This window comes from Notolepis coatsorum, assembly GCF_963971535.1.
Source record: "Notolepis coatsorum genome assembly, chromosome: 1".
In the NCBI taxonomy this organism is placed as follows: domain Eukaryota; kingdom Metazoa; phylum Chordata; class Actinopteri; order Aulopiformes; family Paralepididae; genus Notolepis; species Notolepis coatsorum.
Window position 1 is genome coordinate 312,356,522 of NC_140165.1, and position 26,081 is coordinate 312,382,602.

At 44.6% G+C, this 26,081-nt stretch overlaps 1 protein-coding gene across 1 annotated transcript in view; it reads right to left on the reverse strand.

The window, feature by feature from the left end:
* Window positions 1-26,081, reverse strand: part of LOC311238816 (uncharacterized protein) — a 48,880-nt gene that overhangs the window by 18,332 nt on the left and 4,467 nt on the right. The window contains exon 2 of the mRNA XM_084327016.1: window positions 9,689-9,786. Within this exon, the coding sequence (XP_084183142.1) occupies window positions 9,689-9,751 (63 nt within the window). The 5' untranslated portion in view covers window positions 9,752-9,786. The remainder of the gene's footprint in view (window positions 1-9,688; window positions 9,787-26,081) is intronic.

The window sequence follows — 26,081 nt, forward strand, 5'->3', positions numbered from 1 at the left end:
TGAGATGGCGCTCTACCCCGAGTGAGGTCGCCTCACGTCTCTTCGTTGTGGACCGGCAGCTACCGTCTACAAGAGGGCCCAACTGTATTCATCTGTGGACCAAGGTTCTGTGGGCACCGTGTTCAGCACTCTGAATTCTCCCAAGAAATCGTTGGCCAGATGGGATATCGCCGGCGGCTCTCCTAACCCCCCCCCCCCCCCTACTGACTTACAACCAGCAGGACCCCCCTTTAGCATATCCAGCTATAATCATTAAGTACCATCGCTATAGTTCCCTAAAGAACCAGGTTGTATACTTGCTTCCTGCGTAACCAGAGATTGGACATTCAATGTTGATTTGCCTACGAATACTCATTTGCCTTACAAGTGCATTCAAATCATAAATGTCATTACGTGAACGTTGTATATACCCTTTGCTATATATTAAATATTCGACGGATACATTTGTGTGGACTTGGTTTCATGGTGGGAAAGTGTTCATCATATCTATATCATGTACTGTGTGGCCAGTAGTTAAAGTACATAAAGCGGTAGTGGTTTAATGATACCATACTTATCAATACAGTCAGGGAATTGTACCCCTCAGTTACAATTGGTCCTTCGAGCCGGATGGTAACTAGTGTAATATTAATATAGTGTTATTAATATTGAAATGGCCTATGATGAACACTCCACGAAACGGTCCTCCTAACGTAGAACGCCCGCGGCGCAGACGACAGACACCTCAGTACTTAGAGGATTACGCTGTCAGTCAACTACCTAGCCTTCGACAAACGGTAAACGCGGTAAAAGTAGAAAGTAAAATTATGTCTTGACCTTAACGACCAGGTTACCCCGACCACAGAGGCCCTAGTGGGTTCTAATGTAACTGACCAAGCTCACGGTGGGGACCAGGAGGGAGCTGACATGCCTTTACCCCCCGCCAATACCGAAGAAGTAGTCCCCGACCAGCCCCGGGAGGAAGACAACCCTACAGAGAGAGAACTCTGCACGGAACAAGATGAGGAGAGCGCCGAGGAGACAGAGCTCCAGGACTCCCCAACGAGTACAGCCAGGAGCGGCTCACCTCTACAACCGTCTTCCCCCAGCGAAGCGGAGAGGATGCTATCACAGGCGTTCCTCGTCAGCCTGACAGCCTCTACCGAACGCGATCGACTCCAGGGTGAACGCGATCGACTTCAGGGTGAACGCGATCGACTCCAGACGCAGCAACGGAGCGAAGAAGAGCGCATACGCCTGGAGATGAGACGCCTTCAGACGGAAGAGAATATGGCAAGAGACCGAGCAGACACCCAGCGCGCCGCTGACTGTGCCCAAAGAGAGGCAGAGCGCGACCTCGCTCTCATCCAGCGTGAAACCGAGCGCGACAGATTACAGGGCGAGCGCGACAGACTACAAGCGCAGCTAATGGAGCAGCTGATCACCAAGGCAACACCCTCTCCCTCCGCCAGGGGTTCAAGGAACTCGTCGAGACAACAGTCAAGGGCAGCATACCCTAACCGAGCAAGCGACCCTGAACTTGACCAACAGACCAAGCCTATACCCCCCGCAGACCCCCTTCCCCGACCGGTCCAAGCGAGACCCAGCTACAAGGAAGGAGCGGCATACACTGCGGAGAAGCTAAATAAACGACTACAGGATCTAGAGGACCTGATAGAAGAAGAAGAGGGAGAGGAGGAGAACCAAGCCCGACGACAGCACAGTACTCCACCGGACCAGGAGGTCCAGTACAGCCCAGGCTATACCACCGCGGCGCTGCGCTACAGACCCCCGACTCTATTCACGGGTGAGCATGACGCACGACCAGCCCCGAGGAATAGCACCTGGACCAGCGGGCCATGGTACCCTGCCGGTACCAGCCCACAGAGAGGCGCAAGAGGAGACTCGCCTAGGAGGCCTCTCCCCCAACGCTCGCCGATGTATCAGCCATCCACGGCGTCATACATTGGCACACCGACGTTTCCAGACTTCACCTATGAGAATCGAGCACAGTACACGGAGCTCCGGATGTGCTTAGAGACAATGATGGTGGATGTCGCTGATGAACGCCACAAGTATGCAATATTACTGAAGCACCTGAAAGTACCCCGAGCGCACAATATAGCGCTAGCCTATGCCACCTCTACGACCCCATACACCGCGGCTCTAGCAGCGCTGGACCAGAGATATGGACGTATATGGGATTACGTAATCCAAGAGATAAGGCATATTGACCGCCTACCCCCAGCAACAGACAATCGCTCATTAGACGACCAGTCTATAAAAGTGCAGTCCCTGGTAGGGATGCTGGGAGCGCAACGAGAAAAGGGTATGCACGAGCTATACGCCAACTCTAACGTCGAGAGGATTTTAGAGAAGCTGCCACCCGCCAGACAAGAGCGCTTCAGGCGGCAGAGAGACCACCGTGATCCTAACGGTCCCGAACCATCCCTCCTCGATCTAGCCGACTTCCTGGCGAGAGAAGTCAGCAGCCTACGACTGGATACGTTCGTGCGGAGCACACCAAGCTCCAGAGAGGGACCCAGGAGAATAAACGATGGAAGAAGATCGGTGACTGTCATGCACCAATCAGAATCAGTACCGAGCAGTAAGAACCACAGTACCCCCTCGAGAAAAGAGAAGTGGAAGATGGTGTGCCCGTACTGCGAGAAGGAACACTGGCTGTCACAATGTGACCTGTTCACAAAGATGAATGCAGAAGAAGTGAGTCAATGGATAAAGTCCAACAGGCGCTGTTACCGATGTGCGCGCAGTCACATGGCAGCCGAGTGCCGCCTAAAGAAGAGGTGCAGTCGGTGTGACGGAGCCCACCTAGATGTCCTACACGACAGTAACAGAAGAAAGCCTGCACCTGCACCATCGAGCAGCACAAAGGCAAGTGTCATGTACATTGACCCCGCCAGCAGCAGTGGCGCCCAAGTGCTCTTAAAGGTAGTCCGTGTAACATTGAGCTACCAAGATAAAGTCATGGACACTTACGCCGTCCTTGATGACGGGTCAGAGAAGACCCTTCTGCTCGCGTCCGCTGCGGCCCAGCTGGGACTGCGGGGGAGCGAGAACCAAATGACGATTCGGACAATAAGAAGAGATTTAAAGACGATAAAAGGCGAGAATGTCTCCTTCACTATCGCAGCAAGCGGGCAGCCAGAGCGACGGTATAGGATTACAAATGCTTTCACCAGCCAAGAAATAGGACTATCACAGTACACCTACCCCATCGCCAAACTGATGGATAAATATGTGCACCTGCGTCAACTACCTATCCCGCTCATAGACGGCGCCACCCCGACCCTGCTGATAGGCTCCGACCATGCAGACCTCATAGTCCCGATAGACCGGGTCCATACAGGACCCAGAGGCTGTCCTGCAGCAGTCGAGACCCGCCTAGGATGGACATTACAAGGCCCCCTCGCTAAATCTCTCAACCGAACAGCAGCCACTAGCTGCCTCCACTCCAGAGTGACAGAAGAAGACACCACTCTCCTGCAGCATGTCGAGAGGCTATGGACACTAGAGACAATGCCCTTTAAGAACGAAAAGAAAGACATTCGTTCTAAAGAAGACATTTACGCCATAAACCTCCTCGAGCAAGGGACAAAGAGAGTCACAGTCGGCGGAGTGATGAGATACGCAACTCCACTCCTGAGGCGAGAAGGAATGCCCACCTTTCACGCAAAGAAAGACGCTACGGAGCGGTATCTATTGAACACAGAGCGGCGCCTAGCCAAAGACCCCGCTCAAGAGAGTGTGTACCGCGCTGAGATTGAGAAGCTAATCACAGCGGGACACGTGACAAAGATTGACATTAAAGAGGCCGATCAGACGACCGAATCATGGTACGTGCCGCACCACAAGGTCCACCACAACGGCAAGGATCGCATTGTGTTTAACTGCAGCTACCAGATCGGATCCCAAAATCTGAATAAAGAGCTCTTGCCCGGCCCCACACTCGGCCCCTCTCTACTAGGCGTGCTACTACGCTTCCGCCAGGACAAGGTGGCTATCAGCGGGGATATCAAAGGGATGTTCCTGCAGGTGAGACTAGTGGAGGAGGATAAGCCCCTGCTGCGGTTCCTATGGAGAGAGAGGATCGGAGATGAGCACCCAGCCATCTACCAGTGGGAAGTCCTCCCCTTCGGAACCACATGCAGCCCGTGCTGTGCTACATTTGCACTACAGAAACACGTCGCCGAGGACCCAGCAGCAGATGAAGAGGTCCGACACAGTGTGAAGAACAGTTTCTACGTGGACAACTGTTTACAAAGCGTTTCGACTCAGGAAGAAGCCGAGGCTCTCCTACTCAAGCTACGCGCCTCTCTGATCAAAGGCGGCTTTGATCTCAGGCAGTGGGCCAGCAGCGACCCGCACGTATTGCGCAGCCTCTCCCCCGCGGACACGGCTGCCAGCAGCGAGACCTGGATGGCGACCATCCCAGGAGAAGCCCAAGAAATGACACTAGGACTAGTCTGGCGCTTCAAAACAGACTCGCTCCACTATAGACACAAACCCCTGACCACGGAGCAGGGAAGGTCGACGGCGATACCGACCACCAGACGGAGTGTGTACAGAACACTCGCCAGACAATATGACCCGTTGGGATGTATTCTACCTTACACCACCAGGGCAAAGATGATTGTACGAGCACTATGGGACAAGGACCAGGGCTGGGACGACCCAATACCCGCACCCCTTGCCTCCACATGGAGAGAGTGGGAGACGGAACTCCGCTCACTCCCAGGCGTCAATATACGCTGCAGCTACTTCCCACCCACAGTGAGGCCAGAGACATGCAAGATGGATCTACACGTCTTCAGCGACGCCTCCGAAGTAGCCTATGGATCAGTGGCCTACTTGCGTGCCCAAGAGAAGGGAGGAGAGATACACACCGCTTTCATCCTGGCTCGCTCAAGAATAGCCCCACGAAAGCAACAATCTATCCCGCGTCTAGAGCTCTGCGCAGCCCTAGCAGGAGCGCATCTAGCCACGTTAATCCAACGTGAACTCACCATTCCGGTGCACAGAACAATCTTGTGGTCAGATTCCACGACAGTACTCACATGGATCAAGTCTGATTCATGCAGATACAAAGTCTTCGTGGGAGTCAGAGTCACCGAGATTCAAGAGTTAACAGAAACAGCGAGCTGGCGGTATGTGGACACCAAACACAACCCAGCTGACGTCATCACCCGGGGAATGTCCCTAGATGACCTCACCCGTCACAACATCTACAGTGACGGAGCAGAGTTCCTCAAGCTCCCGGAAGAAGAGTGGCCTACGCCCACCCCACGGGAGGCGAGTAAAGAGGAGGCTGAGAACAAGAAACCTATGTTCTGTGGACTGAGCACAGTCGCCTCCACAGACCCCAACATAGATGATTGCCTCACCCTACAGAGTGCGCAACTAAAGACATTTCTGTGGCACCACCCAGAGATTCAGCCCACTGCCGACATTTCAGCAGCTGACTACGAAGAAGCAGAACTTCTTCTACTACAACGAGCCCAGAGAGACTCGTTCCCCGACGAGCTAGACTGTCTACAGGGAGGAAAGCCCGTCCCATCAGACAGCAGATTGCTCCACCTGGCACCCGAGAGCGACGCCCATAATCTCATCAGAGTGGGTGGTCGTCTGCGGAGGGCCCCCAATCTACCGGATGACGTTAAGTACCCGATAGTCTTGAACAGCCGACACAAGGTCACAGAGCTGATCATAAAGAAATACGACGAGGATGTGCATCACGCAGGAGCAGAGAGAGTCTTCGCGGAGATCAGACGTCGCTATTGGATACTTCAAGGGAGAGAAGCAGTGCGACGCTTCCAGCGAACCTGTCTAGACTGCCGAAAGTGGCGCGCGCAGCCCAGCATACCCCGGATGGCTGACCTACCTCCCTGTCGCCTCCGACTCGGCGACAAGCCATTCCACTCCACAGGCATGGACTGTTTTGGCCCGTTGTATATAAAGAAAGGAAGAGGAACCGAGAAGCGGTGGGGTATTGTATTCAAATGCATGACCACCAGAGCGATACATATCGAACTCCTTCCAACCATGAGCACAGACTCATTCCTTATGGCCTTCTGAAGATTCACATCACGGAAAGGAAAACCGTCTACATTGTTGTCTGATCACGGGACAAACTTCAAAGGCGGAGAAAGAGAGCTGAGAGAGAGCTTCCAAGCTATGGGCCCAGAACTTAAGACCCACCTCGCTCCATCCCAGATTGACTTCCAGTTTAATCCCCCGAACGCACCCCACTTCGGTGGAACCTGGGAACGAGAAGTACGTTCTATAAAGACAGCCCTGTACGCCGTGCTTGGGGCCCAGACTGTAGCGGAAGAAGTCCTAATGACAGTCCTCACGGAGATCGAGGGAGTATTGAAAGCCGAAGTAAAAAATGTATACGTGCTTGCCGATTGGTGGTAACAGCAGAGGCGGGTGCAAGCGGTGTGTGACGTAATTGGCAGAATCGACTGTCAATCAAGATTTCATTGGTTGAGACAATAGTATCTAGCTGCAGCCCAGCAGGTAGACCATGCTGGGAGAACTAGTATCTAGGTGCAGCCCTGCAGAACATACTGGAGAGATAGTGCTATTTCTTGATGTTTCCTTTTCTTGATGTTTCCTTTTTTTAAGTAAAGAGGCCTATGTTCATATCGGTGAGCACAATTTGTAACACAAATATACAGTAGTTTCATAAAAAAAAATTAAAAATTAAAAAAAAAATATTAAAAAAAAAAATTAAAAAAAAAATATTTAAAAAAAAATGTTGCCACAAATATCGGAATCGGTATCGGTAGCAAATTTTCATATCGGTGCATCCCTAGTCAAAACTTTAAAACTCAGTACAGGCCCGAGTATCAATAGTTAAGATGGATATTTTACCTAGAATCAACTTCTTCAGTTCAATGCTACCGTTACCCCCCCTGCTGGTTACTGGAAAAAATTACATTCCGCCGCATATAAATTTATTTGGAACAACAAACCTCCATGAATAAAAAGATCCACCGCACAGAGAAATAAAGCCGACGGAGGGCTAGCATTTCCAGACTTCTACTACTACTTTAAAGCGTACTCTTTAAGACCACTGATCACCTGGTTTGATTCTCAAGCATCCGTATCCAGGAGAACATTAGAAGAAAACATTGTGGCACCACATAGGTTAGTGTATACTACATCCTGCAGTCTATCAATTAAGCAATGCAACATGAAATTTGGCCCTCTTATTACACATATGATCCGGATATGGCGTGAAACACATTTTTTTTTACTAACCAACATAAATGGCATAGACACTCTCCCATATTTAATAACAATACACTCCTTATTGCACAACAACCCATCAGATTTCCCAAATGGGAAAAGAATAGCATACATACATTGGGAGATATCTTCAACGAACGGGGTTTCTGTAGCTATCAAGATATACATAACAAATTTAACCTCACCAGTTCCACATACTATTTCTACAGACAGTTATTAGCATTTTGAAGGCTCATGGAGTCCCATTAAAGGTACCACTTGAGCACCACAGATATCACAAATTATTTTATGAAAGGGAGACATCGAGAGGTTTTGTCTCTGACTTTTACCGTCACTTACTTACATCTTCGTATGAAGTCCTTCCCCTAGACTCAGTTTGGAGGAGGGATATACCAGACTTGGAAGTAGATTTTGATTGGGCTGAAGTCTGGGCAAACGTTTGGCTATCGTCACGTAACCCGGATCATCAACAGATTAATCTTAATTTTATTCATAACTTACCTAACTCCTATTCGACTGAACCGTATGGGGCTTAAACAAGACTCTCGATGTTCCTTATGTACAAACGGTGATAGTGGTACATTTATGCATATGTATTGGGAATGCCCGCCTGTTAAGATATTTTGGGAAGAAATAACCACACTATTATCATGATTTTTGTTTTTGACAATACCTGTAATGCCTTCTGTATTGTTGCTGAATGATATCTCTCAGTCAGGGGAGGAAATTAGGCCACTTTACTGGCCAAATGCTGGTATTTTTTACGTTTGGCTGGTAAAAAAAATCAGATACCCGCCAGTTGGCTGGTAAGCCAAAAAGTTTGTTTCCTCCCCTGCTGGTGAGTATACAAAAAAATAAAACATTCTGCAATCACTGCACTGGCAAACGGTGCGCGTCTTCTGAGTGTTCGCTTTAGTTGACAGTGCCACGAGAGCACTGCACAAGACCACCCGCGGACATATAATGTTTAATAAACGTTTGCGCAGTACTGGCCAACCCGCGGACATATAATAATAAAAGTCCCGCGGTACTAGGCTAGCCATCAGGAGCACTCGCAAACAGATAACGTTAAACACAGCAGAAGATGGAAAACAGACAGACTGACCAACGGGGAACTGCATCCAACCCTAGTACAACCCTCGAGTATAAGTTACTAAGGACACATTTAAATCACAGAGGTGTAATGTTAGTCTACTGGAACTGTATACAGTGGTTAGCTTCTAGTTAGCGTTTTAGCTATAGCTGCTTGCTAGCTAACGTTAGCCATGTGTGCTCAAAGCAGCCAGCTAGGTGTATCTGTTATGACTATAATGTTTCCAAAAAAGCACCGGACTACGACGTAAGGTTAGACATTTTATTTCATGCTCAAAAGCCCCTGGCTTGCACATCGCAGTCACGAAAGGGGCTAGCTCAACCAGTGCACTGTGCACAACAGCACACCAACCCAACTGACGTTACCACAACACTTGACGGTACTTCACAGCACTGTCGCAAGACCACCGTGCTGTCTTAAAGGCACAGTGTGCCTACCCAGATGCATACACAACATTGACACGGCTTGACATACAAAGAAGTAATTATCTCAATTAGCGAATTTTTTTGTCTGGTAAAAAATCTGTTTGGCTGGTCAAAAAAATCAGATACTCGCCAGTTGGCTGGTCTCATCAGCCAACATCAACTGCTCTCAGTTATCACACTCTGTACTTATAAAAAGGATAATCTTGTCCGGTCTTACGGCTGCCAAAAAGCTAATAGCATCACACTGGATTCAACCTGATAAAATGTGTCGGAGGGTATGGATTCTTACCTATCTTGATGTGATTTACCTAGAGATATCTACCGCACGAATTCTAGGTGTTAATGAAGCCAGCATAGCAATCTGGTTAGAAGTGGTGGAGAGGATAAAGCATTATATGAACTTTTAATCCTTGGTATCAAGCGGAATAATGGATGTATTCAAGGGGGGTCCGGTGGGGGGGGGGGGGGGGGGGGAGAACGAGCAAGAGCATTTATGTGTTGTATTGTATTGTAATTCATCTGTGTATATCTTTCATCTTTAATCTAACCGGGCTGTCATGATTGTTAGTATTATGTCGGTAATAGCCCTGTGATTTATAGTGGATTTCTACTGTAAATGTTTGTATGTCATGTCAAAAAAAATAAAAAATTGTTCACAATAAATAAAAACGTTCAACTTTAAACTACAGCTACGATATAGCGAACAAAGGTAGCTTCCGGTATCGGGAGAAATGTAATATGTTATTGTGAAGAGAATTATGTCGCTGCAGATGCTAGGAGTAAGTTGACCATGGAGATGGTAAAGTACTACAAATGTAAAACATTTGGCATTTGTTTTGGGATTGTACAACTTCAAGGCTCCTTTCGAGTGCCGCTGCTGCAAAGAGGAAAACAATGTAAACACAATTGTACTTACAGATGTTGTGGTGTCCATGTCTGTTTTCTCAGGAAGAACGTTTTGATCCAGATGTGAAGTCATGGTCCAGTAGAGTTCTGCTACAGAGAATCTTTACACTGTAAACACACAAAGCGTTTATGGAGTAATGCAGGAAGACGTTCAAAGAATCACGCTCCACCGGTACCACGTGACTGATCAGGAAGTGATATAGACCACCGCAACACTCCCGGTATTCTGAAATCATGGGAGAGAGAGTGGGGGGAGAAAATGAATGAATGTGGAGGAGAGCCTCGACATTAAGTGGTTGTTGCTACGGCTGTGGGGGTGCTGGAGATATGATCCAATAGATTTGTATACGCCCAAGTCTCCTGAACACGGCGTGACCAATCCCAAGTCGATCGGCACTTTCTCAGCCGAGCTAGTCGCACCTACTCCCGAACTACGTATGTGCAGATTGATACACCTAGACTCCGTGGACAATCTGCATTTGCACTTACAAGTAGGGATGCACGATAATTATCGGGCCGATAATTATCGGGCCGATATCAGCAATTATGACGTCATCCCGATAAACCCGATAACGTTATTAATAGCTCCGATAATATAATATATTTTTTGGTCTAAAAAAAAATGCGGTGTGGGTGAATTTGGATGAAGTGCGTTTGTTTTAACTGTCGGCTCCTCCCGTTTTGCCAGTACTGTGGTACGACTGATAGCGTGTGGTTTAGGAGCAGGGCGTTTTACACAAATCCAGCACTCCCTTTCTTGGCTGTGACGTAGCCACGTACGTTTCTTGAAAGCAGCGCGGATGTCAACAAAGATGGCGACGCTAGTGGGGATTGTTTCAGAGGGGAAAAGTTCGCTTGCTATTTGTAATAAATGCAATGCAGAAGTTCCACGAGGAGGGAAAAGTGCAGCGGCTTGTGATACATCCAACCTAGCAGGTCACCTGCGGCATCACCACCGCTGCGATGGTGTGTTATTGTGTTAACTTAAAAGCCTGCGACGACGCGGGGAGCTAAGCAAAGCTAGCCCCTTTCATGGCTGTGATGCAACCCTTGGTTGAATACGCAGTCACTTATTGCTCCGTAGTAGCCAGGTTAATTTGCACCACCAAGGACTGCTTAAAAGCTAGCGGCTTGAGCCCTTGGGTCATTTCTGTCAAACTTCTTTAATTTAGCAAACGACTCGTCAATAGGTACAAGCGTGCTCGCGCCATCGTCGTAGGCTTCTATCACCATCGCAGTGGTGGTGATGCCGCAGGCGACCTGCTAGGCTATGTGTCCACTCAAAGCCTTTCTTTCAAGGCGGACAGTTTTGAAAAAAGAAGAAAAAAAAGCTTTGAGCGTCTTAGGTTGGATGTATTATAAGTTGTTGAGGGATTGTGAATTTTCATTTGGAAAAATAAATATGGTCACTGTATCAGTCAAAACTGTTGTCTTGGCTTTTGTTTCTGTTGTCTGGTTAGGTCAAAACTACAGGAATATACATTTAAGTTGGTGTTAAGTTATTGTCCTGGGAAGTCTTTTTATGTATTATTATTATTGTATTGTGATATGTTTTGTTTCATGTTGGAAAAAAAAGAAAGAAAAAAATATAAAAAAAATATATATATACATTAAAAAAAATGTAATACAATAAATATCGGTTATCGGTATCGGTTATCAGCTTGAGGAGCATAAAGTTATCGGTATCGTTGTCAAAATCAATATCGTGCATCCCTACTTACAAGTGGTAACCTATTGTGATTGAGACACTACTTGTACAATATCCACTAACAAGGGATTGTTTATATGCTTTCTTAACACTTTGATTACCACTGGTGAACATGGTAAAACGTGGTTAAATGCCAGCACCCACTTCAATGATAGCGTTGTGAACGCATAATCTCTGTCTTAAATTATTGCTATGTGTCTAATCTGTCGTTTATCAATGCAGGGCTGTACACTGCGACGAGATGATCGCAAATTGCCCCTTAATTTGGCCCGTGCAAGTGGAAAATAATATTTGGGGGCATCCTTGCGAGTAGTGATTACAACCCTTCATTCGCATTTCACTCCTAAATTAATCCATTAATTCCATTGTCCCGACAGAGCGGTGTGACGGGGAGCTCGGACGGCATGCGTTTTGCTTGCTGGTGTTATTATAGCATTAGCTGAAAAGCTAGCTAGTTGGAACAACATCCGCTTTAACGTTACATCAAATCAGATGATCGCCTGTCCTTTCTCCAGGATCTGACACTGTCCGTCTATCAACAATAATGCACCCACGGTGAATCGTATTTAAGTCAAGTAGCTACTGACTAGCATTAGCTGACTTAACGTTATCAAATGTCAATGCGGGGAAGACAAGCTAGGTCAGCTAGCTTAGCTTGATAATGTTACCGTGGCTAAAGTTGGTGCTATTCATAATCCAGCAATAATGGCTACAGACCTGCAAGCAAAGTACAGCAAGTTCCAAGTGCCAAAGGATAAGAGTCTGAGGCGGAGTCTCAAAAGAGAATGTTGAATATTTATTTTGCAAATCACAACATAAACGGTAATACTAGCTACTAGCTAACAGACTGGGTAGCAAGTGCAACACCGTCTAACGTTCGTGCGGATCATTGGAGTAGGGCAGGGCAGGGGTGACCAACCCGCGGCTCGCGAGCCGCATGCGGCTCTTTGCCCGTCAATGTGCGGCTCTTCCATCCATTAAAAAAATACAATTATTATATATATTTTCACTCATTCCTTAATGACGTAGAATAAACATTTACAATTTTTTTTTAAATGTCCATTTGCATGTTCTTGGTATCTGAATCTAGGGACATATATGGATCAGTGTCAGAAATAGTGTGTCCGTTACTAGGCTTGAGTAAATTGTAATGAACCAAAAGGAGAATATCAATTCTATTTAAAAGAAAATTATCTTTTGACTGTGAATAACACCATGCTAAAATTGACCAGACCTGAAAAATCTAAGCAAATGAATAAAGTGAAGATGATTAAACAGAAGGTTTTGTAGATACAGTACTGAATTCTGCCATCTTTTTTATAATGTAAATTTCTCCACCATTTTTCATCGTATTGCAACACCGTTTTTTGTAGAGAAACTAACTGCGTTCTGTTTTATGGCAATAACGTTCAGGTTTGTGGGAGATAATCCCAAAAAATAAGAGAAATAAAAAAGTAAATCCAGAAGTCAGATGATTGACAGGGGCTGGTGTGAACTGGGTAGGGTAGTTTTTCGAAATTCGAAAGCCCGAGTCCAGGGTTAGAAAAAAAAAAAAAAAATCAAGGGCTTTTTTTGCCCCCCTTAATTGATTTTCGGGGGCTTTTTTTGTATTTCGGGGGCACTGAATTTTTATGATAAACGGTAGGGGTGGGACGGTTCACAAAATGGACGGTTCGGTTCGTATCACGGTTTTGGGGTCACGGTTTTCGGTTCGGTTCGATATACGTTAATTTTTATTAAAATCTAAACATGCTTCTCATTTATAAAAAAATAAATAAAAAGGTTTACAGTGTTACAGTGTTTACAGCCTTAAATAATGTTTGGCACACAAAGCCCGAACTGACTGAAAAATATAGGCTACATTTGTCAAAGTATTAACTTAGTGCAAACAAACAATATGCTCAGCCAGCACTAGACTTTCCTTTCTTTAATATAAACACACAAAAAAACTGTCAACCATGTTTAAATTCCCTGATTGTCAGTTCTTAATGGAAAGATTCGTTTTCTGCTTGAAATTATTATGTATCCGTCTACATTTATTTAGACTAACATTATTTAAATATTGAGTGCAACTGTGGTAGATTACGTAATTCGGTGAGTTGGAACTATCTATGGGTTGGCGCCGGGTCCCCACAGACATTTTAGCGTGTGGCACTTTCAGCTCCGGTAACGTTAGGAGGAGATCATAACATCAACAAGCAGCACGAAAGCGGCAATAGTCCCGGTTGGAGTTAGTTCAAGTTTCACAGTCTCGACGGAGCTAATTGTATGTTAGCCTTCTTGGATGTTGAATAAACGCCTATCATTGTCTTTAAACACCCCGCCTCTCAGACTCCCATTTCCTCCTCTGCTACAGTAGCTAGTAGCTACGGTGACATTTCATTGACTGTACAGTATTAGCTTGCAAGCTGCGTCGGGCTACCATAGTTAAAACGTGCGTTGTGTTGTACAAACTGCTAACGCTATGGCAAGATGTGTGTAGGCCTATGTAATGTTAATGGCTATGTTTTTAAAGTCGTTTAAAGATTGATTTATATTGTGCTTGCCATTTTTACACAAACTGACTAGCACCTGGCTGCAGTGCTGCTGCTGCTGCCGCCTGCAGCCAGTGCTCACCTCTCCCGGCTCCGCCAAATGAATTTTTTTATTTGCGCGTCATCTGAACCGTACGATACACAGACGCTTCATTACCGGATAAATATATATATAATTAGTAAACTGTCTGGGGCATTTTCTGCCCCCCTTAACTGATTTTCGAGGGCATTTTGTCCATTTTCAAGGGCATTATGCCCCAAGCCCCCGTTAATTTCGAACCCTGCCTGAGTCTCTTCCTTCAAAAGACTACACTCACTTTTGGCTATGCCACTTCCTCCTCTCAATATGCGCCGGTTTCCGACTCAATGCCCTGAGATTTCTATAATCTTATATTTCACTAATAACAGTTAAAATAATTGGTAAACAAACGTAATGCTGAAAATATACACTTTTACTGTATATCTCGGGCTTAAGAGGTTAACCCTGTGAGGCCCAAATTAAAATGACATTAGCAACTTCAGAGGGTGGGACATATAAACACATTTACTATCAAATAGCATTGTGAGGCTGAACAACAGGACCAATTGACTATACATGTGCTTAACATTTTTTAAATAAACATTCTTTTTTTAAATGGCTAAAAGTGATTTTGTAATTTTGCAACTACTTTTAACCCTGTGAGGCCCAAATAAAAAAGACATTAGCAACTTCAGAGGCCAGATGGTGAGACCTATAAACACATGAAGGGTGCCGTGACTGAAAAAAAAGGTTGAGAAACGCTGGTATATGGTGTGGCTCTTTGTGGTACCACAGTAATTTTTGTGGCTCTTAGGTCGCTTTCACATATAGTTTTGGTGGACTCTGTGCGGTTCTGGGGGTGAAGTTGCAACATTGTTGCATTCTTCATTTGGTTCGCCTGCGTTCACATAGAGAAATCTGTCAGCGGACCGAGACCTTCTGAACAATGTCACGCGGTCGAAAAGGGCGCTTGTCTATTGGACAGTGGAAATGTGTGTGTGGCTGCAAGCCGTGTGTGCGCGCGCGCGTGTGTGTCTGTGTGTGCTGTCTGCGAGCCCTCCAGATCAGCGGAGCGAGTTTTGACATGGCATTGATCCATTGTTCTATTGAAGCACATTACCACCATCCTCTCGCTAAACAACTTGTAGACCAATAATAATAATAATAGTATTGACGTGGCATTGATCCATTATTAATGCCGTGCGCCTCGGTAATAACAATAAGCCGCGTTTTTCTTCCTTCTTCCCAAGACGCACAGTTAGATATATAGCTATATAGATAGCTATATAGATAGATAGTGTCGTGGAATATATTATCATGTCATTATGAGTCTCTGTTATTTTATCATGTCATACAGCTTGAGTTTCAGTCCAACCAGATTTACTGGTTAATGTGTGTATGTCTCTTTAAGATACTCTATCATTCTCTCAGTCGTAACGAAGTTGCTGTTCCTACCAGCCATAGAGCTATAACCCAAGGTCATGGGAACTGTAAGATGGAGCTGTTTTTCCTTCCAGGCTTAGCCATAACATAGTCGTATTATTAATTTCTCTAACCAGCCATTTTGTTTTCTTCTACGTAATTTCATGTATTCAATTGTATGTCTGACCAGGCCTCTAGGCCAGTCCCCTGTCAGACGCTAGTGGGTTAACATGTCTGCCTCTGGGGGGGTGACTGGTCTGGCAGCGTGGCCATGCTGTCATGAACCTTCTTTATTAAATAAACCTTTCTATTATTATTAATAATGACTCAGACTGATTAATGTAAGCGGCTCATCGTTTGTCCTTTAATAATTTCCATTACAGATGGCGACGAGATGTTTTTTTTAACCGATGGGTGTCGAGGTCGGCCGCCAAACGGACTCTGCAGAAAGGGTGAATCCTGGAATTCCGGGGGAGCGCTGTCTCGAGGCTCCTCCGTGCGAGACACCGAGGGGAGAGAACCAGCTGCGCCGTCCGCTTGGCTGTCACCTCCGGCATGAACCTTGGGGACGCGTGATGAGGAACACTCGGTGAGCTGTTGACATTCTGATTTCTGTTTAAAACATTTTTTGTTTTTAAATTTATAATTAGAGGTCTAAACTAGAACATGGTGCCGGTCAGAGCTATTTTTTAAATGTATATTACTATGTGCTCTGCAGTGGTTATTTTTTTCATTGTATTGGTGTATTACTGTGCTTGGTAGACTGGCGATGGTTTTTTTTCTATAGTTTCTCAATCTTGGTACGTCCCGAATGTATTAGGCAGGGATTAGGCTCGTGCCTTATAGACGGGGTGCGGGTGCCTACCACGAGTATAATAAAATATGTTGACGACGAGAAGAATTATGGGATATTTTTTTTTTAAATTAGGTTAATATATATTTTAGAGCGATGGGGGTCGAGTTGGCCGCGAGCCGAGGTGCTATGCGGGCAGGTTGAAGTCTTGGGCTTCAGGGAAAGCGCTTTCTTCTCCTCAATACTCCCCCGCACACATGGGAAGGGAGTGAGGAACCGCTTGCTAGCGTCCGTTTGGCTGCCAACTACGGCTAGAATCCATGGGAGCGTGGGGGAGATATTCGGTGAGCTGGGCATCCTGTTTAAAAGGGGTTATTTATAAAGTAGCCATTCTGTTTAAAAGCGGTTATTTATAAAGAGGCCATTCTGTTTAAAAGCGGTTATGTATAAAGTAGCCATTCTGTTTAAAAGCGGTTATTTATAAAGAGGCCATTCTGTTTAAAAGCGGTTATGTATAAAGTAGCCATTCTGTTTAAAAGCGGTTATTTATAAAGTGGCCATCCTGTTTAAAAGCGGTTATGTATAAAGTAGCCATTCTGTTTAGAAGCGGTTATTTATAAAGTGGCCATTCTGTTTAAAAGCGGTTATGTATAAAGTAGCCATTCTGTTTAAAAGCGGTTTTTGTTTCTATCTATAAAGTACTTATGCGAGTGGGGTATTGAATATAGGATAATGTGTGTAACCCCCCTGTGTTTCCTTGAGTACTGGGATTTAAGGGGTATGTTCTGGCTGTACGCTGTTTACAGAGCTTTTTGTCTCCGAGTGCTCAGGAGGAACCAATTTTTGGGGGCTACATAATTTGTACATAGTATTGTTTTTTTGGGTACCTTTTTTATGGTTTTCCTCTGGACACTTTAAATTAAGAGGTATGTTCCGATAATTAGGCGTGAATTACATTTGTATCCGATATTGTAGGCGTGTGTAGAATGTACTGTGGAGTATAGTGGAAAGGGTTTTAGGCACTGATTCTGGGTTTTTTGGTTGTTTTCCTAACAAGGAGGCGGGAAGTTGGACCGTGCGTGGGATGCCAAAAGATAGGGGGTCAGGGGGTCGTGTGATTTGTTTTCCACTGTCTTATCTGGTCATACTGCAGTTTTTTCTGAAAAGAAATAAGATAGGGGCATTGTATCCGATAATTAGGCGTGATACGCTACTCCACAGAGCTTTTTTCTCAAAAGTGTTCAGAGGAAACGATTTGTTGCCACATATTGTGGGTTTTTATTTTCTGTTTGTTTAGAGGGGCCAGAAAGGGGGGCCTGTGGGGTCATGACGGGAGAAGCTAAGAATCTGTTTTTCTGTCTTTTCTCCCACGGTGTGCCCGGGGCTGGATTTTGGGCTCGGTGTCTTTCCGTGTGCGTCACCGTCACCGGCCGTCCCGTCTCCTATCCGCTGGTCTCGCCGGCGACCATCAACTCCGGTGCGCCGGGCATTGGTGTAAAGACCTATAGAGCCTATAAGGAGGTGTTCGAGGGGAAAAAAGCACAATGGCGTGCGGAGGTGCAGGACGGGACGGGCCCACAGCGCATTGGCTGGACGCACGGCGGGGAGACATCGACCTGAGCTCAGGCAAAGTATAGCGCACACTCACATGCACGCACACAGATCGATGGAGATACAGGTACAGCAATATATTAAGGCCATGTGAACAAATCACTGACAATGGGCCTTCTGAAATTTATATTAGTAGCTCCAAAGTTATCATAAAGTGTATAGGGTTTAGGTATACCTTTGAGACTGGGATTTAAATACATTTCAATATATACCCTGTTTTGAATCAACATAAAAAAAAAAAGAGAGCAGCCATAAAGGCACAAATATGGGTAATTATTTTTATTAAATACAGGATAGAATAGAAACAAGTGCATACGGTAGCACAGGCTGTGCACGCTGTTATATTACATAGAAATATTTTCCTCTGTCTGTGTAGGCACACACACACACACGTTTACATGCACGCACGCTGTGATAGGGGATAAACAATTCGCTATTTTATCTGCATCGTTTGTGTTTATCTGCATCGTTTGTGTTTATCTGCATCGTTTGTGTGTGTTGACATTGCCATGGGTGAATTTACGTCAGTTAGTATCTTGTTATTGTATCAGCCACCAAAATACTCATCAATATTTACATAGATTGACACTTGTGTCTGTGATCAATACATAGCTACTGCCGGAGAAATTGGGCTGTGAATAGGTGAGTCAGTATGTTCCACAGGGGTTGATTATCTTTAGAACTAGGGTATAAGGGTACTTTCTCATGGGGTCATGGACAAGGGAGGCAGTGCTCTGAGGGTTAATTCCATTTTTGTCTGTACTATAAGGGTTTTTTTTCTCACAAGAGGCGGGAACGCGGGACTGTGAGTGGGGAGAATTTACCTATGTTTTTCAGGCCTACCGTCATTTGCCATTCAGTCTGTTTTGACCTGTTCAGTACTTGCATGTTTATAGTAGCTGCTAGCAACGGCGATCATCTAATTTCATGTAACCTGCAGAAATCATTATGGCCTGTTTGCCAACGAGACTCTTAGAGACGTTGTTTTTTTGTTGTCATGACTTAGGGAATCTGCCTGCTCGTTGGAGAGAGGCACACATTAGCGGGTGGTCAAAGGACTGACATAACGGGTAGATTGCCTGCACACCACGGGGCACACAGGGGTTCCGCGAGGTGCCTGATGGGAATGTTTCTTTAAGAACAACTATTGAACTAAACAAATAGTCTATCTAGTGCTTCATGTGTATACAATAAGTGCTTAATCTAATAACATGAACTAAAAAAAAAGAAGTCGATCAAAATGTCTTCACACGTTTCGTAAAGTTATTATAGGAACTTTATCAACTTGACGTCCGCGGCAGGCGTCATTGCTTTTACCAACAGGGTTCCCAACGCGGCTCTGGTTCGTTATCGTTTATAAGGGAATACAGAGCGGCTGTCGTGATAATCACACAACAATACTTCCGGTCCGGTCGGTGGGCTTCATAATAAAAGTCTAGAACACCGGAAAAGACGGAGCGGTGGGCTTCAAAATAAAAGTCTAAAACACCGGAAAATAAGTTTATTTTGTACAGCGTTTTCCTCCACGAGTACTCGAATACATCATGTGATCAATCGATCTGGATTATTTTTGCCCATCCCTAGTTTATCCTGTGCAGCAAGTCATATTGCCACACTGCCAGCGAGAGAATGTTTGTTGACATTCCTCATTAGAACATCTGAGATTAGAGTGTACTGGAGGCCCAGAGCGAGGGAGAGGGGTGACCTCTTTAATGCAACAGTAGAGAAACGTTTTGAAGTGTGTGTAAAGGTTAAACGCAGTTGTCATGACAACACGTCGCATGACAACCAGAAGGCGGGTTTATTGTTGAAAAGGATCCCCATTAGCTGTCGCCTGAGCTGAAGTCTCCATTCCAATAGAGCACCTGAAGGTAAAATAAGGGGACTGCTTCCGTTCATGAGAGGAGACCTTACCGCCGGAAGTGGAGACCTGCATCTCTGTTGGGGGAGAGGGGCCGACGTCGGACAAGGCAGTCCTGAGAAAGGAGCTGGTTGTTGCGTCGTAGCGGACTGCCTAAACCTTACGGGGAGAGGTGCATCTAAGTAGGGGAAGGAGTGCATCCGAACGGGAGGAGGGTACTCTTAACTGGAAGGAGGTTAAAAGGGTCAAAGCGCTTTATTTTGCTATACATTGTGGCGAGGGGAAGCCACTGTATATATATATATGTATATATATATGTTATGTGTATATATATATATATATATATTGGGGGGAGAGACAGGTATAATGGGGGGGCAGACATCATTATCAACATCAGCTCACATATTTAAGTAGTGCATTCTTAGGTGGTATTTGAAAGACACTTTACTATTCAATTTACTTATGTTCAGTGGGCAGTTATTCCAATGATTGATGGCACGATGAACAACAGTCCTCTTTAAAGATTTTGGTATTGTATGAGAGGGCGCTGTCATCAGGTATCAGCGTAGTATGTGCGTTTCTCTTTAAGAGAGGCACACATTAGCCAGTCAAAACAATTTGGTTATGATCTATGTTGATCCTTGCTATAAGGCCATAAGTGACATTGTTATGGGATCCATTCTGGTTTCCTTGTAAAGCAGCCATAATAGTCATTTCAGCCAATCCTCAGGGTGATGTTCCAGCTCCTTCCACGTCATATGTGTGTATTAACTGTCTTGCCGAACGAAAGATCGCTCTCACTTGGTGATCGGACATTTGTTTACATGGTCTGATTACCAACTGCGCATTCCTTATCAATTGATCAGTGTGAGGAATTAAAACTATCTTCCATTCCTTATTTCAAACTTTGGCCTCAGAACAAGTTATTGATTTAAAATTCCTCCTTAAAAGTACAGTGGGGCTCAATACACACAGTGATCGAAATGTGTTGGCTTAGCAAAGGGCGATAGAAGGAGTGGTTCAGAGGCAGGATGTTTAGCACACTGCCAGCGAGAGTGGGTTTTTATTTTTTGTTTATTTGGTTTGTCCAGTTCTATTCATATGTGATTTGGCATAGTATGGAATGTTGCCATAACAATGACAAAAATGGAGCTATAATTTTGAAAATGGCTTTATCCAATGTTCAGATTTCTGTCCTGGAATTATATGCAAATTAGTGCATATTTAAGTAGAGCAGGCCTCATGTGCATGTTTGAACATACAATTGTGATAAAAAAAAATAAAAGTAGTGTCTTAATGTAAGTAGTGAACTGGGGAAGTTTCAGTGTGATATATATTAGTTCACCTGCAGTGTCTCCCCTTTAAGTTCAGTTCAGTCTTAGACCTGTCCTCTGGTAAGGAGGTGAGAACTACAACATGTCACCCCTGAGTGACAGTGTGATTGAATGACCTTCGTCCAGCTTCAGAATACAGTTTTTTTATTATTAATTCTTTATTTTCTTTCTCTCTCTTTAATCTTATTCGTATGTCACAGGAGTGCACGTGATGGTGTTCAGTTGTGATTGAGCCATGTACTGATAACATTACAAGTTATTGCTCATATTATATTATAAATCTCCCATAACAATAAGTATCAGAAAGCCTAGGTCAAAAACCTCAGTTGTATTTGAGCTATGTACTGATGGGTTTTTTTCCCTTCTTTCTTTTTTCTGTGGTGGGGTCTTGCTGAACGGTCTCTTCACTCTCCTTGCGGTCGGGCACCCATCTCTGACCAAGAGGAGGACGCGCAGAGGACCACTGTCTGTACCAGGCTTCTGCAGTTACAGCGGTGACACATGGACAGTACTCCGTGACCATCAGCCGAGCATGGACACTGAGACAGTTTCTAGCAGGCCTATTCCATCAGGGCCACAACCAAGGGCCTGAGTGGGGGGACCGACTACAGCTGGTTTCTGTGAAAGTAAGCTGTCCCAATCTGCTCCAGAACTAGGAGGCAGAGGGCCTATCGGCTAGTGAACGATGGGGCGCTAAGACCATCAACCGACAGCTGACTCCAGTCTGATAGGATCAGTGGTCCTGAGATAAAGATCTTAGAGACAGTTTCCAGCAGGTCTAAGCCATTCACCGGACAGGCTCCTTGACCGAGCCACGGCATACATGGACTGCAGAGGGGGGTGCTTGGACCAGCGACCGGGGGAGGGAGAAGAGACCGTTTCCGGGATGAGGCAAGTTTTACCCACAATGCTTAGGTTTGAACCACAATACATGCAGATATTACAGTATCGTCCTAAAAGATGTTAGGTAATGATGTAATGAACTTTCTTTGATTCAGGTGGAGATTTTGTAATATGTTGTGCATTATAATAGTAACCAGTTATTTTTTCATTCTTTGTGAGGAGTCTGCAGATTGTTTTTGTTTTGTTTTGGCTATCTCCCGGAGAATGCAGTCACGTGTATTCTGTTTTCGCTATGTTATATTTCGTGAGCGCAGTCTATCTTGCAAGGTACTGCCCTGTGTTTTCTTTTGTGATTTCAATTTTTCAGCTTGGTGGTGGGAGAAGTATGGACATGACAAAACCAGAGACTGGACACTGTACCCTTGAGTCCTCCGACCATCCGTCTGGGCATTTGCAAAGAGACGCTAATGATGGCTGCTGTGATGACAACTTCTCTTTTGCACGTGACACGGGGTCTATGCAGAGGACCTTTTGTTTTTTAGATAATAAAAATAGTTTTTGCTGGGTTATTATAATCTGTGTTTGAATGATAATATTTTTTGTTGTCTTTATGAAATGATAAATGATTGTGATTAATAATTATCAATAGGAGGGAACTGTCGTGGAATATATTATCATGTCATTATGAGTCTCTGTTATTTTATCATGTCATACAGCTTGAGTTTCAGTCCAACCAGATTTACTGGTTAATGTGTGTATGTCTCTTTAAGATACTCTATCATTCTCTCAGTCGTAACGAAGTTGCTGTTCCTACCAGCCATAGAGCTATAACCCAAGGTCATGGGAACTGTAAGATGGAGCTGTTTTTCCTTCCAGGCTTAGCCATAACATAGTCGTATTATTAATTTCTCTAACCAGCCATTTTGTTTTCTTCTACGTAATTTCATGTATTCAATTGTATGTCTGACCAGGCCTCTAGGCCAGTCCCCTGTCAGACGCTAGTGGGTTAACATGTCTGCCTCTGGGGGGGTGACTGGTCTGGCAGCGTGGCCATGCTGTCATGAACCTTCTTTATTAAATAAACCTTTCTATTATTATTAATAATGACTCAGACTGATTAATGTAAGCGGCTCATCGTTTGTCCTTTAATAATTTCCATTACAATAGCTATATAGATAGATAGCTATATAGATAGATAGATAGATAGATAGATAGATAGATAGATAGATAGATAGATAGATAGATAGATAGATAGATAGATAGATAGATAGATAGAGAGATTAGATGCAGTGTGCTTGTTTTGCAGTGAGTGCTGCAAGCAGTGGTAATAATAATCACTTCCTATATTTGGTTCGCGTTTGGTCCGCTGAAGCCGAACCGAGACCTACGTTTTCAGGCGGACTAGAGTTCGCCTGCTTGGTCCGCGGACCGAGTTCGACGCGCATTCACACAGACCCGAAAAACCGGACTATCGAATTCTGGTCCGAAAGTCCGGACCAAACAGCCCCTGTGTGAAAGCGACCTTAGTCTCTGACTGGTTGGCCACCTCTGGAGTAGGGTATATCTGCAGTGCCGCAGCCCCATACTCATTGATTAATGATACTAATACTAATCTATACAATCACCTGTTGTTGAATAAATACCATTACTTTCTAGTTATTACTAAAAAACAGTATACATAAAACAGTATCTGAAAAAAAAAAAGTATAATTTATATAATAGTTTTTTTTTTCTTTTCTTTTTTTATGTATGCACTGGTATCGGATCAGTATCGGTATCGGCCGATACCCAAAGCTTAGGTATCGGAATCGGATCGGGAAGGAAAAATGGTATCGGAACATCTCTAAAAATGTGCCCCTAAAAAATATTCTTTGCCCCTAAATTTCTCATTTAGGGGCAAGTGTGCCCCTAGTGAAAAAGCTTAGCGTACAGCCCTGCAATGACTTGTTTGCAGTCAACATTGTCGAAACGGATTGTTTTTTTATCGGTTCATTTTCGTTTTATAGCATTTTGAAAAGCCCTCGTTTTCAAGGAAAATATAAAGATTCCGTGATAAAAGACATTTACTGGAATATTCTAGAATACACAAAAACGTTGTAATTTTTCGTCCTATTTATTAATAGTTTTCAAATAAACGCTAGATTATCGATAGTATATGTGTACGTATGCACGCTATAGAGGCGATCTGAAAAATCGATTATCTTATTTCCTCATCAGCGATCACAGCCAAACAGCCACATCACACATAGGGCAAATGCTGAAATCTCCGTGAAAACAGGTCTGATTATCCTAAGACTGGTAAAATAGATTCCTTACCTGAGATCAGATGTTATCCAAAAAGATTATTCCAATTCCTGATCGCCATTCCAAATAATGATCACGCTTATTGATTGATTATTGGCTGCTGTAAATCTATATTCCAGGCTGATTTCCGTCCCGCGATCACTTCCATGTTCATCAGACGGCTTGCCAGCACAAGGAGCCAGGTGGCTCCATCTCTAGAGATCTACAGATCCCAGGTCAGTCTAAGCGACTGACCTGCAGTTACACAGGGATAGACGATAGGGGGGCGCTTTTTTCCAATATGAGCTCCTGATGGGGCCAGGGCTCGAGACTAACGATGTCCCGTCATCCCGGGGACGATCAAATATTGATTTGGGACGAACAGAAATCTTTGCTGGGACGCAAACGGGACGGAGAGGATTTTTTTTTTACAGGAAATGTCAATTGGCCGACTGTCAGTGCGCGCATATATTGCTGTCAAATGGTGAATGTCGCGTGCTGACTAAATTGACAGAGTTCACTGAAGTCTAAACGTAGCGTGATTTGCCAAATCCAATGACTATCTCCGCCTCCCAATGCAGCCATACGCTAATCCAGCATCAAGCTCCTACCCACCTCATCAGCCAGTCGCGTTGCAGCAGCGTCACACCCCAAATGAATCTCGCATTGAAAAAGAAAAACGTGTTAACAGGTGAGGGAAATCTCTCTTACCTAGGCTTTCTACACTGGTATTTAACCCTGGTTGACACAGTGAATGACAGCTGGTAATTGACAGTCGCACGGCACGAGACCACTGTACAAGAACCGCGAAAAGATCAGAATGTTATAATAAAATAAAAAACGCGCTATACTGTGGCATCCTCTCAGTGAAGAGATCACCGCAAACATGCTGCGCTATTTGAAGAGGATAAACACAGACCCAAAATGACCAACAGGGAACTGCATCCAGCAATACTACCCCTGAGTCTAAGGTAAGGACACATTTAAATCACAGAAGTGTAACGTTAGTCTATTGGAACTGTATACAGTTATCGACGCGTTCTAGTTATAGCTGCTTATTGCCAGGGGTGGGACGATACATCGATCCAGATCGATATATCGATCTATTATCAATAATCAAATAGGATCGATGCCACGTAAAAAGATCGATTCATATTGCGATACTCTTATTTTGAAAATCCGGCGACGTCATCGCCCCGCGCCCAGTGTTGTGAAACTCAAACTCCGTTTAACATCAACAGCAGTAGCGTCTAGAGCGTCAATAGAGCAAGACTAGTGTGCCTATTCTGTGACCCAAAACATGTCCCTGCTGTTTTATTCCACAACGGGTCCAATGCATCTAACCTGCTTTGCAATCCTCGTCACTCCATTATGCCCACGTCGCGTTAAAGATCGAAGATAACGTTACTTTAGCGTGAGCTAACAAGCTAACCCAGAGCCATAGGCAGAGAGAAGTGTGGACTGGGAGGGTGCATTCTCTGGGATAGCCCCACTAACAGGATCTGGCCGGTACTGCACCTTGGGACTCCCAATATGCTTTTCCAGCCAAAATACAGCTCTGTGACAGTGAATAGGATATTAATATCGAGAAAAAAAAATGAACCAAAAACAGTGAACAGGAGGTCTATTTGTATTAAAAACAATAGATTGTTTTTCATTTAAATGTCTGGAAGAGCTCAAAAATAAAAATGTCATGATATTTCCATTGCCTTTTTTTGTTGATTTAAATGTTACTGATTGTATTAAATGGGCACATAATATCGTCTCATATCGATCGCAGGCACCTGAATCGAATCGTATCGTATCGTGGCAGACTGTGTGATATCGGATAATATCGTATCGTTGTCCAAAGAATCTATATCGTATCGTACCGTGATTAAACTGGTGATTCCCACCCCTACTTATTGCTAGCTAACGTTACTGACTAACGTATCAGACTGCCACTGATTAATCCATAGTTCACACTATTTTATTCTTATTTTTATTATTATATTG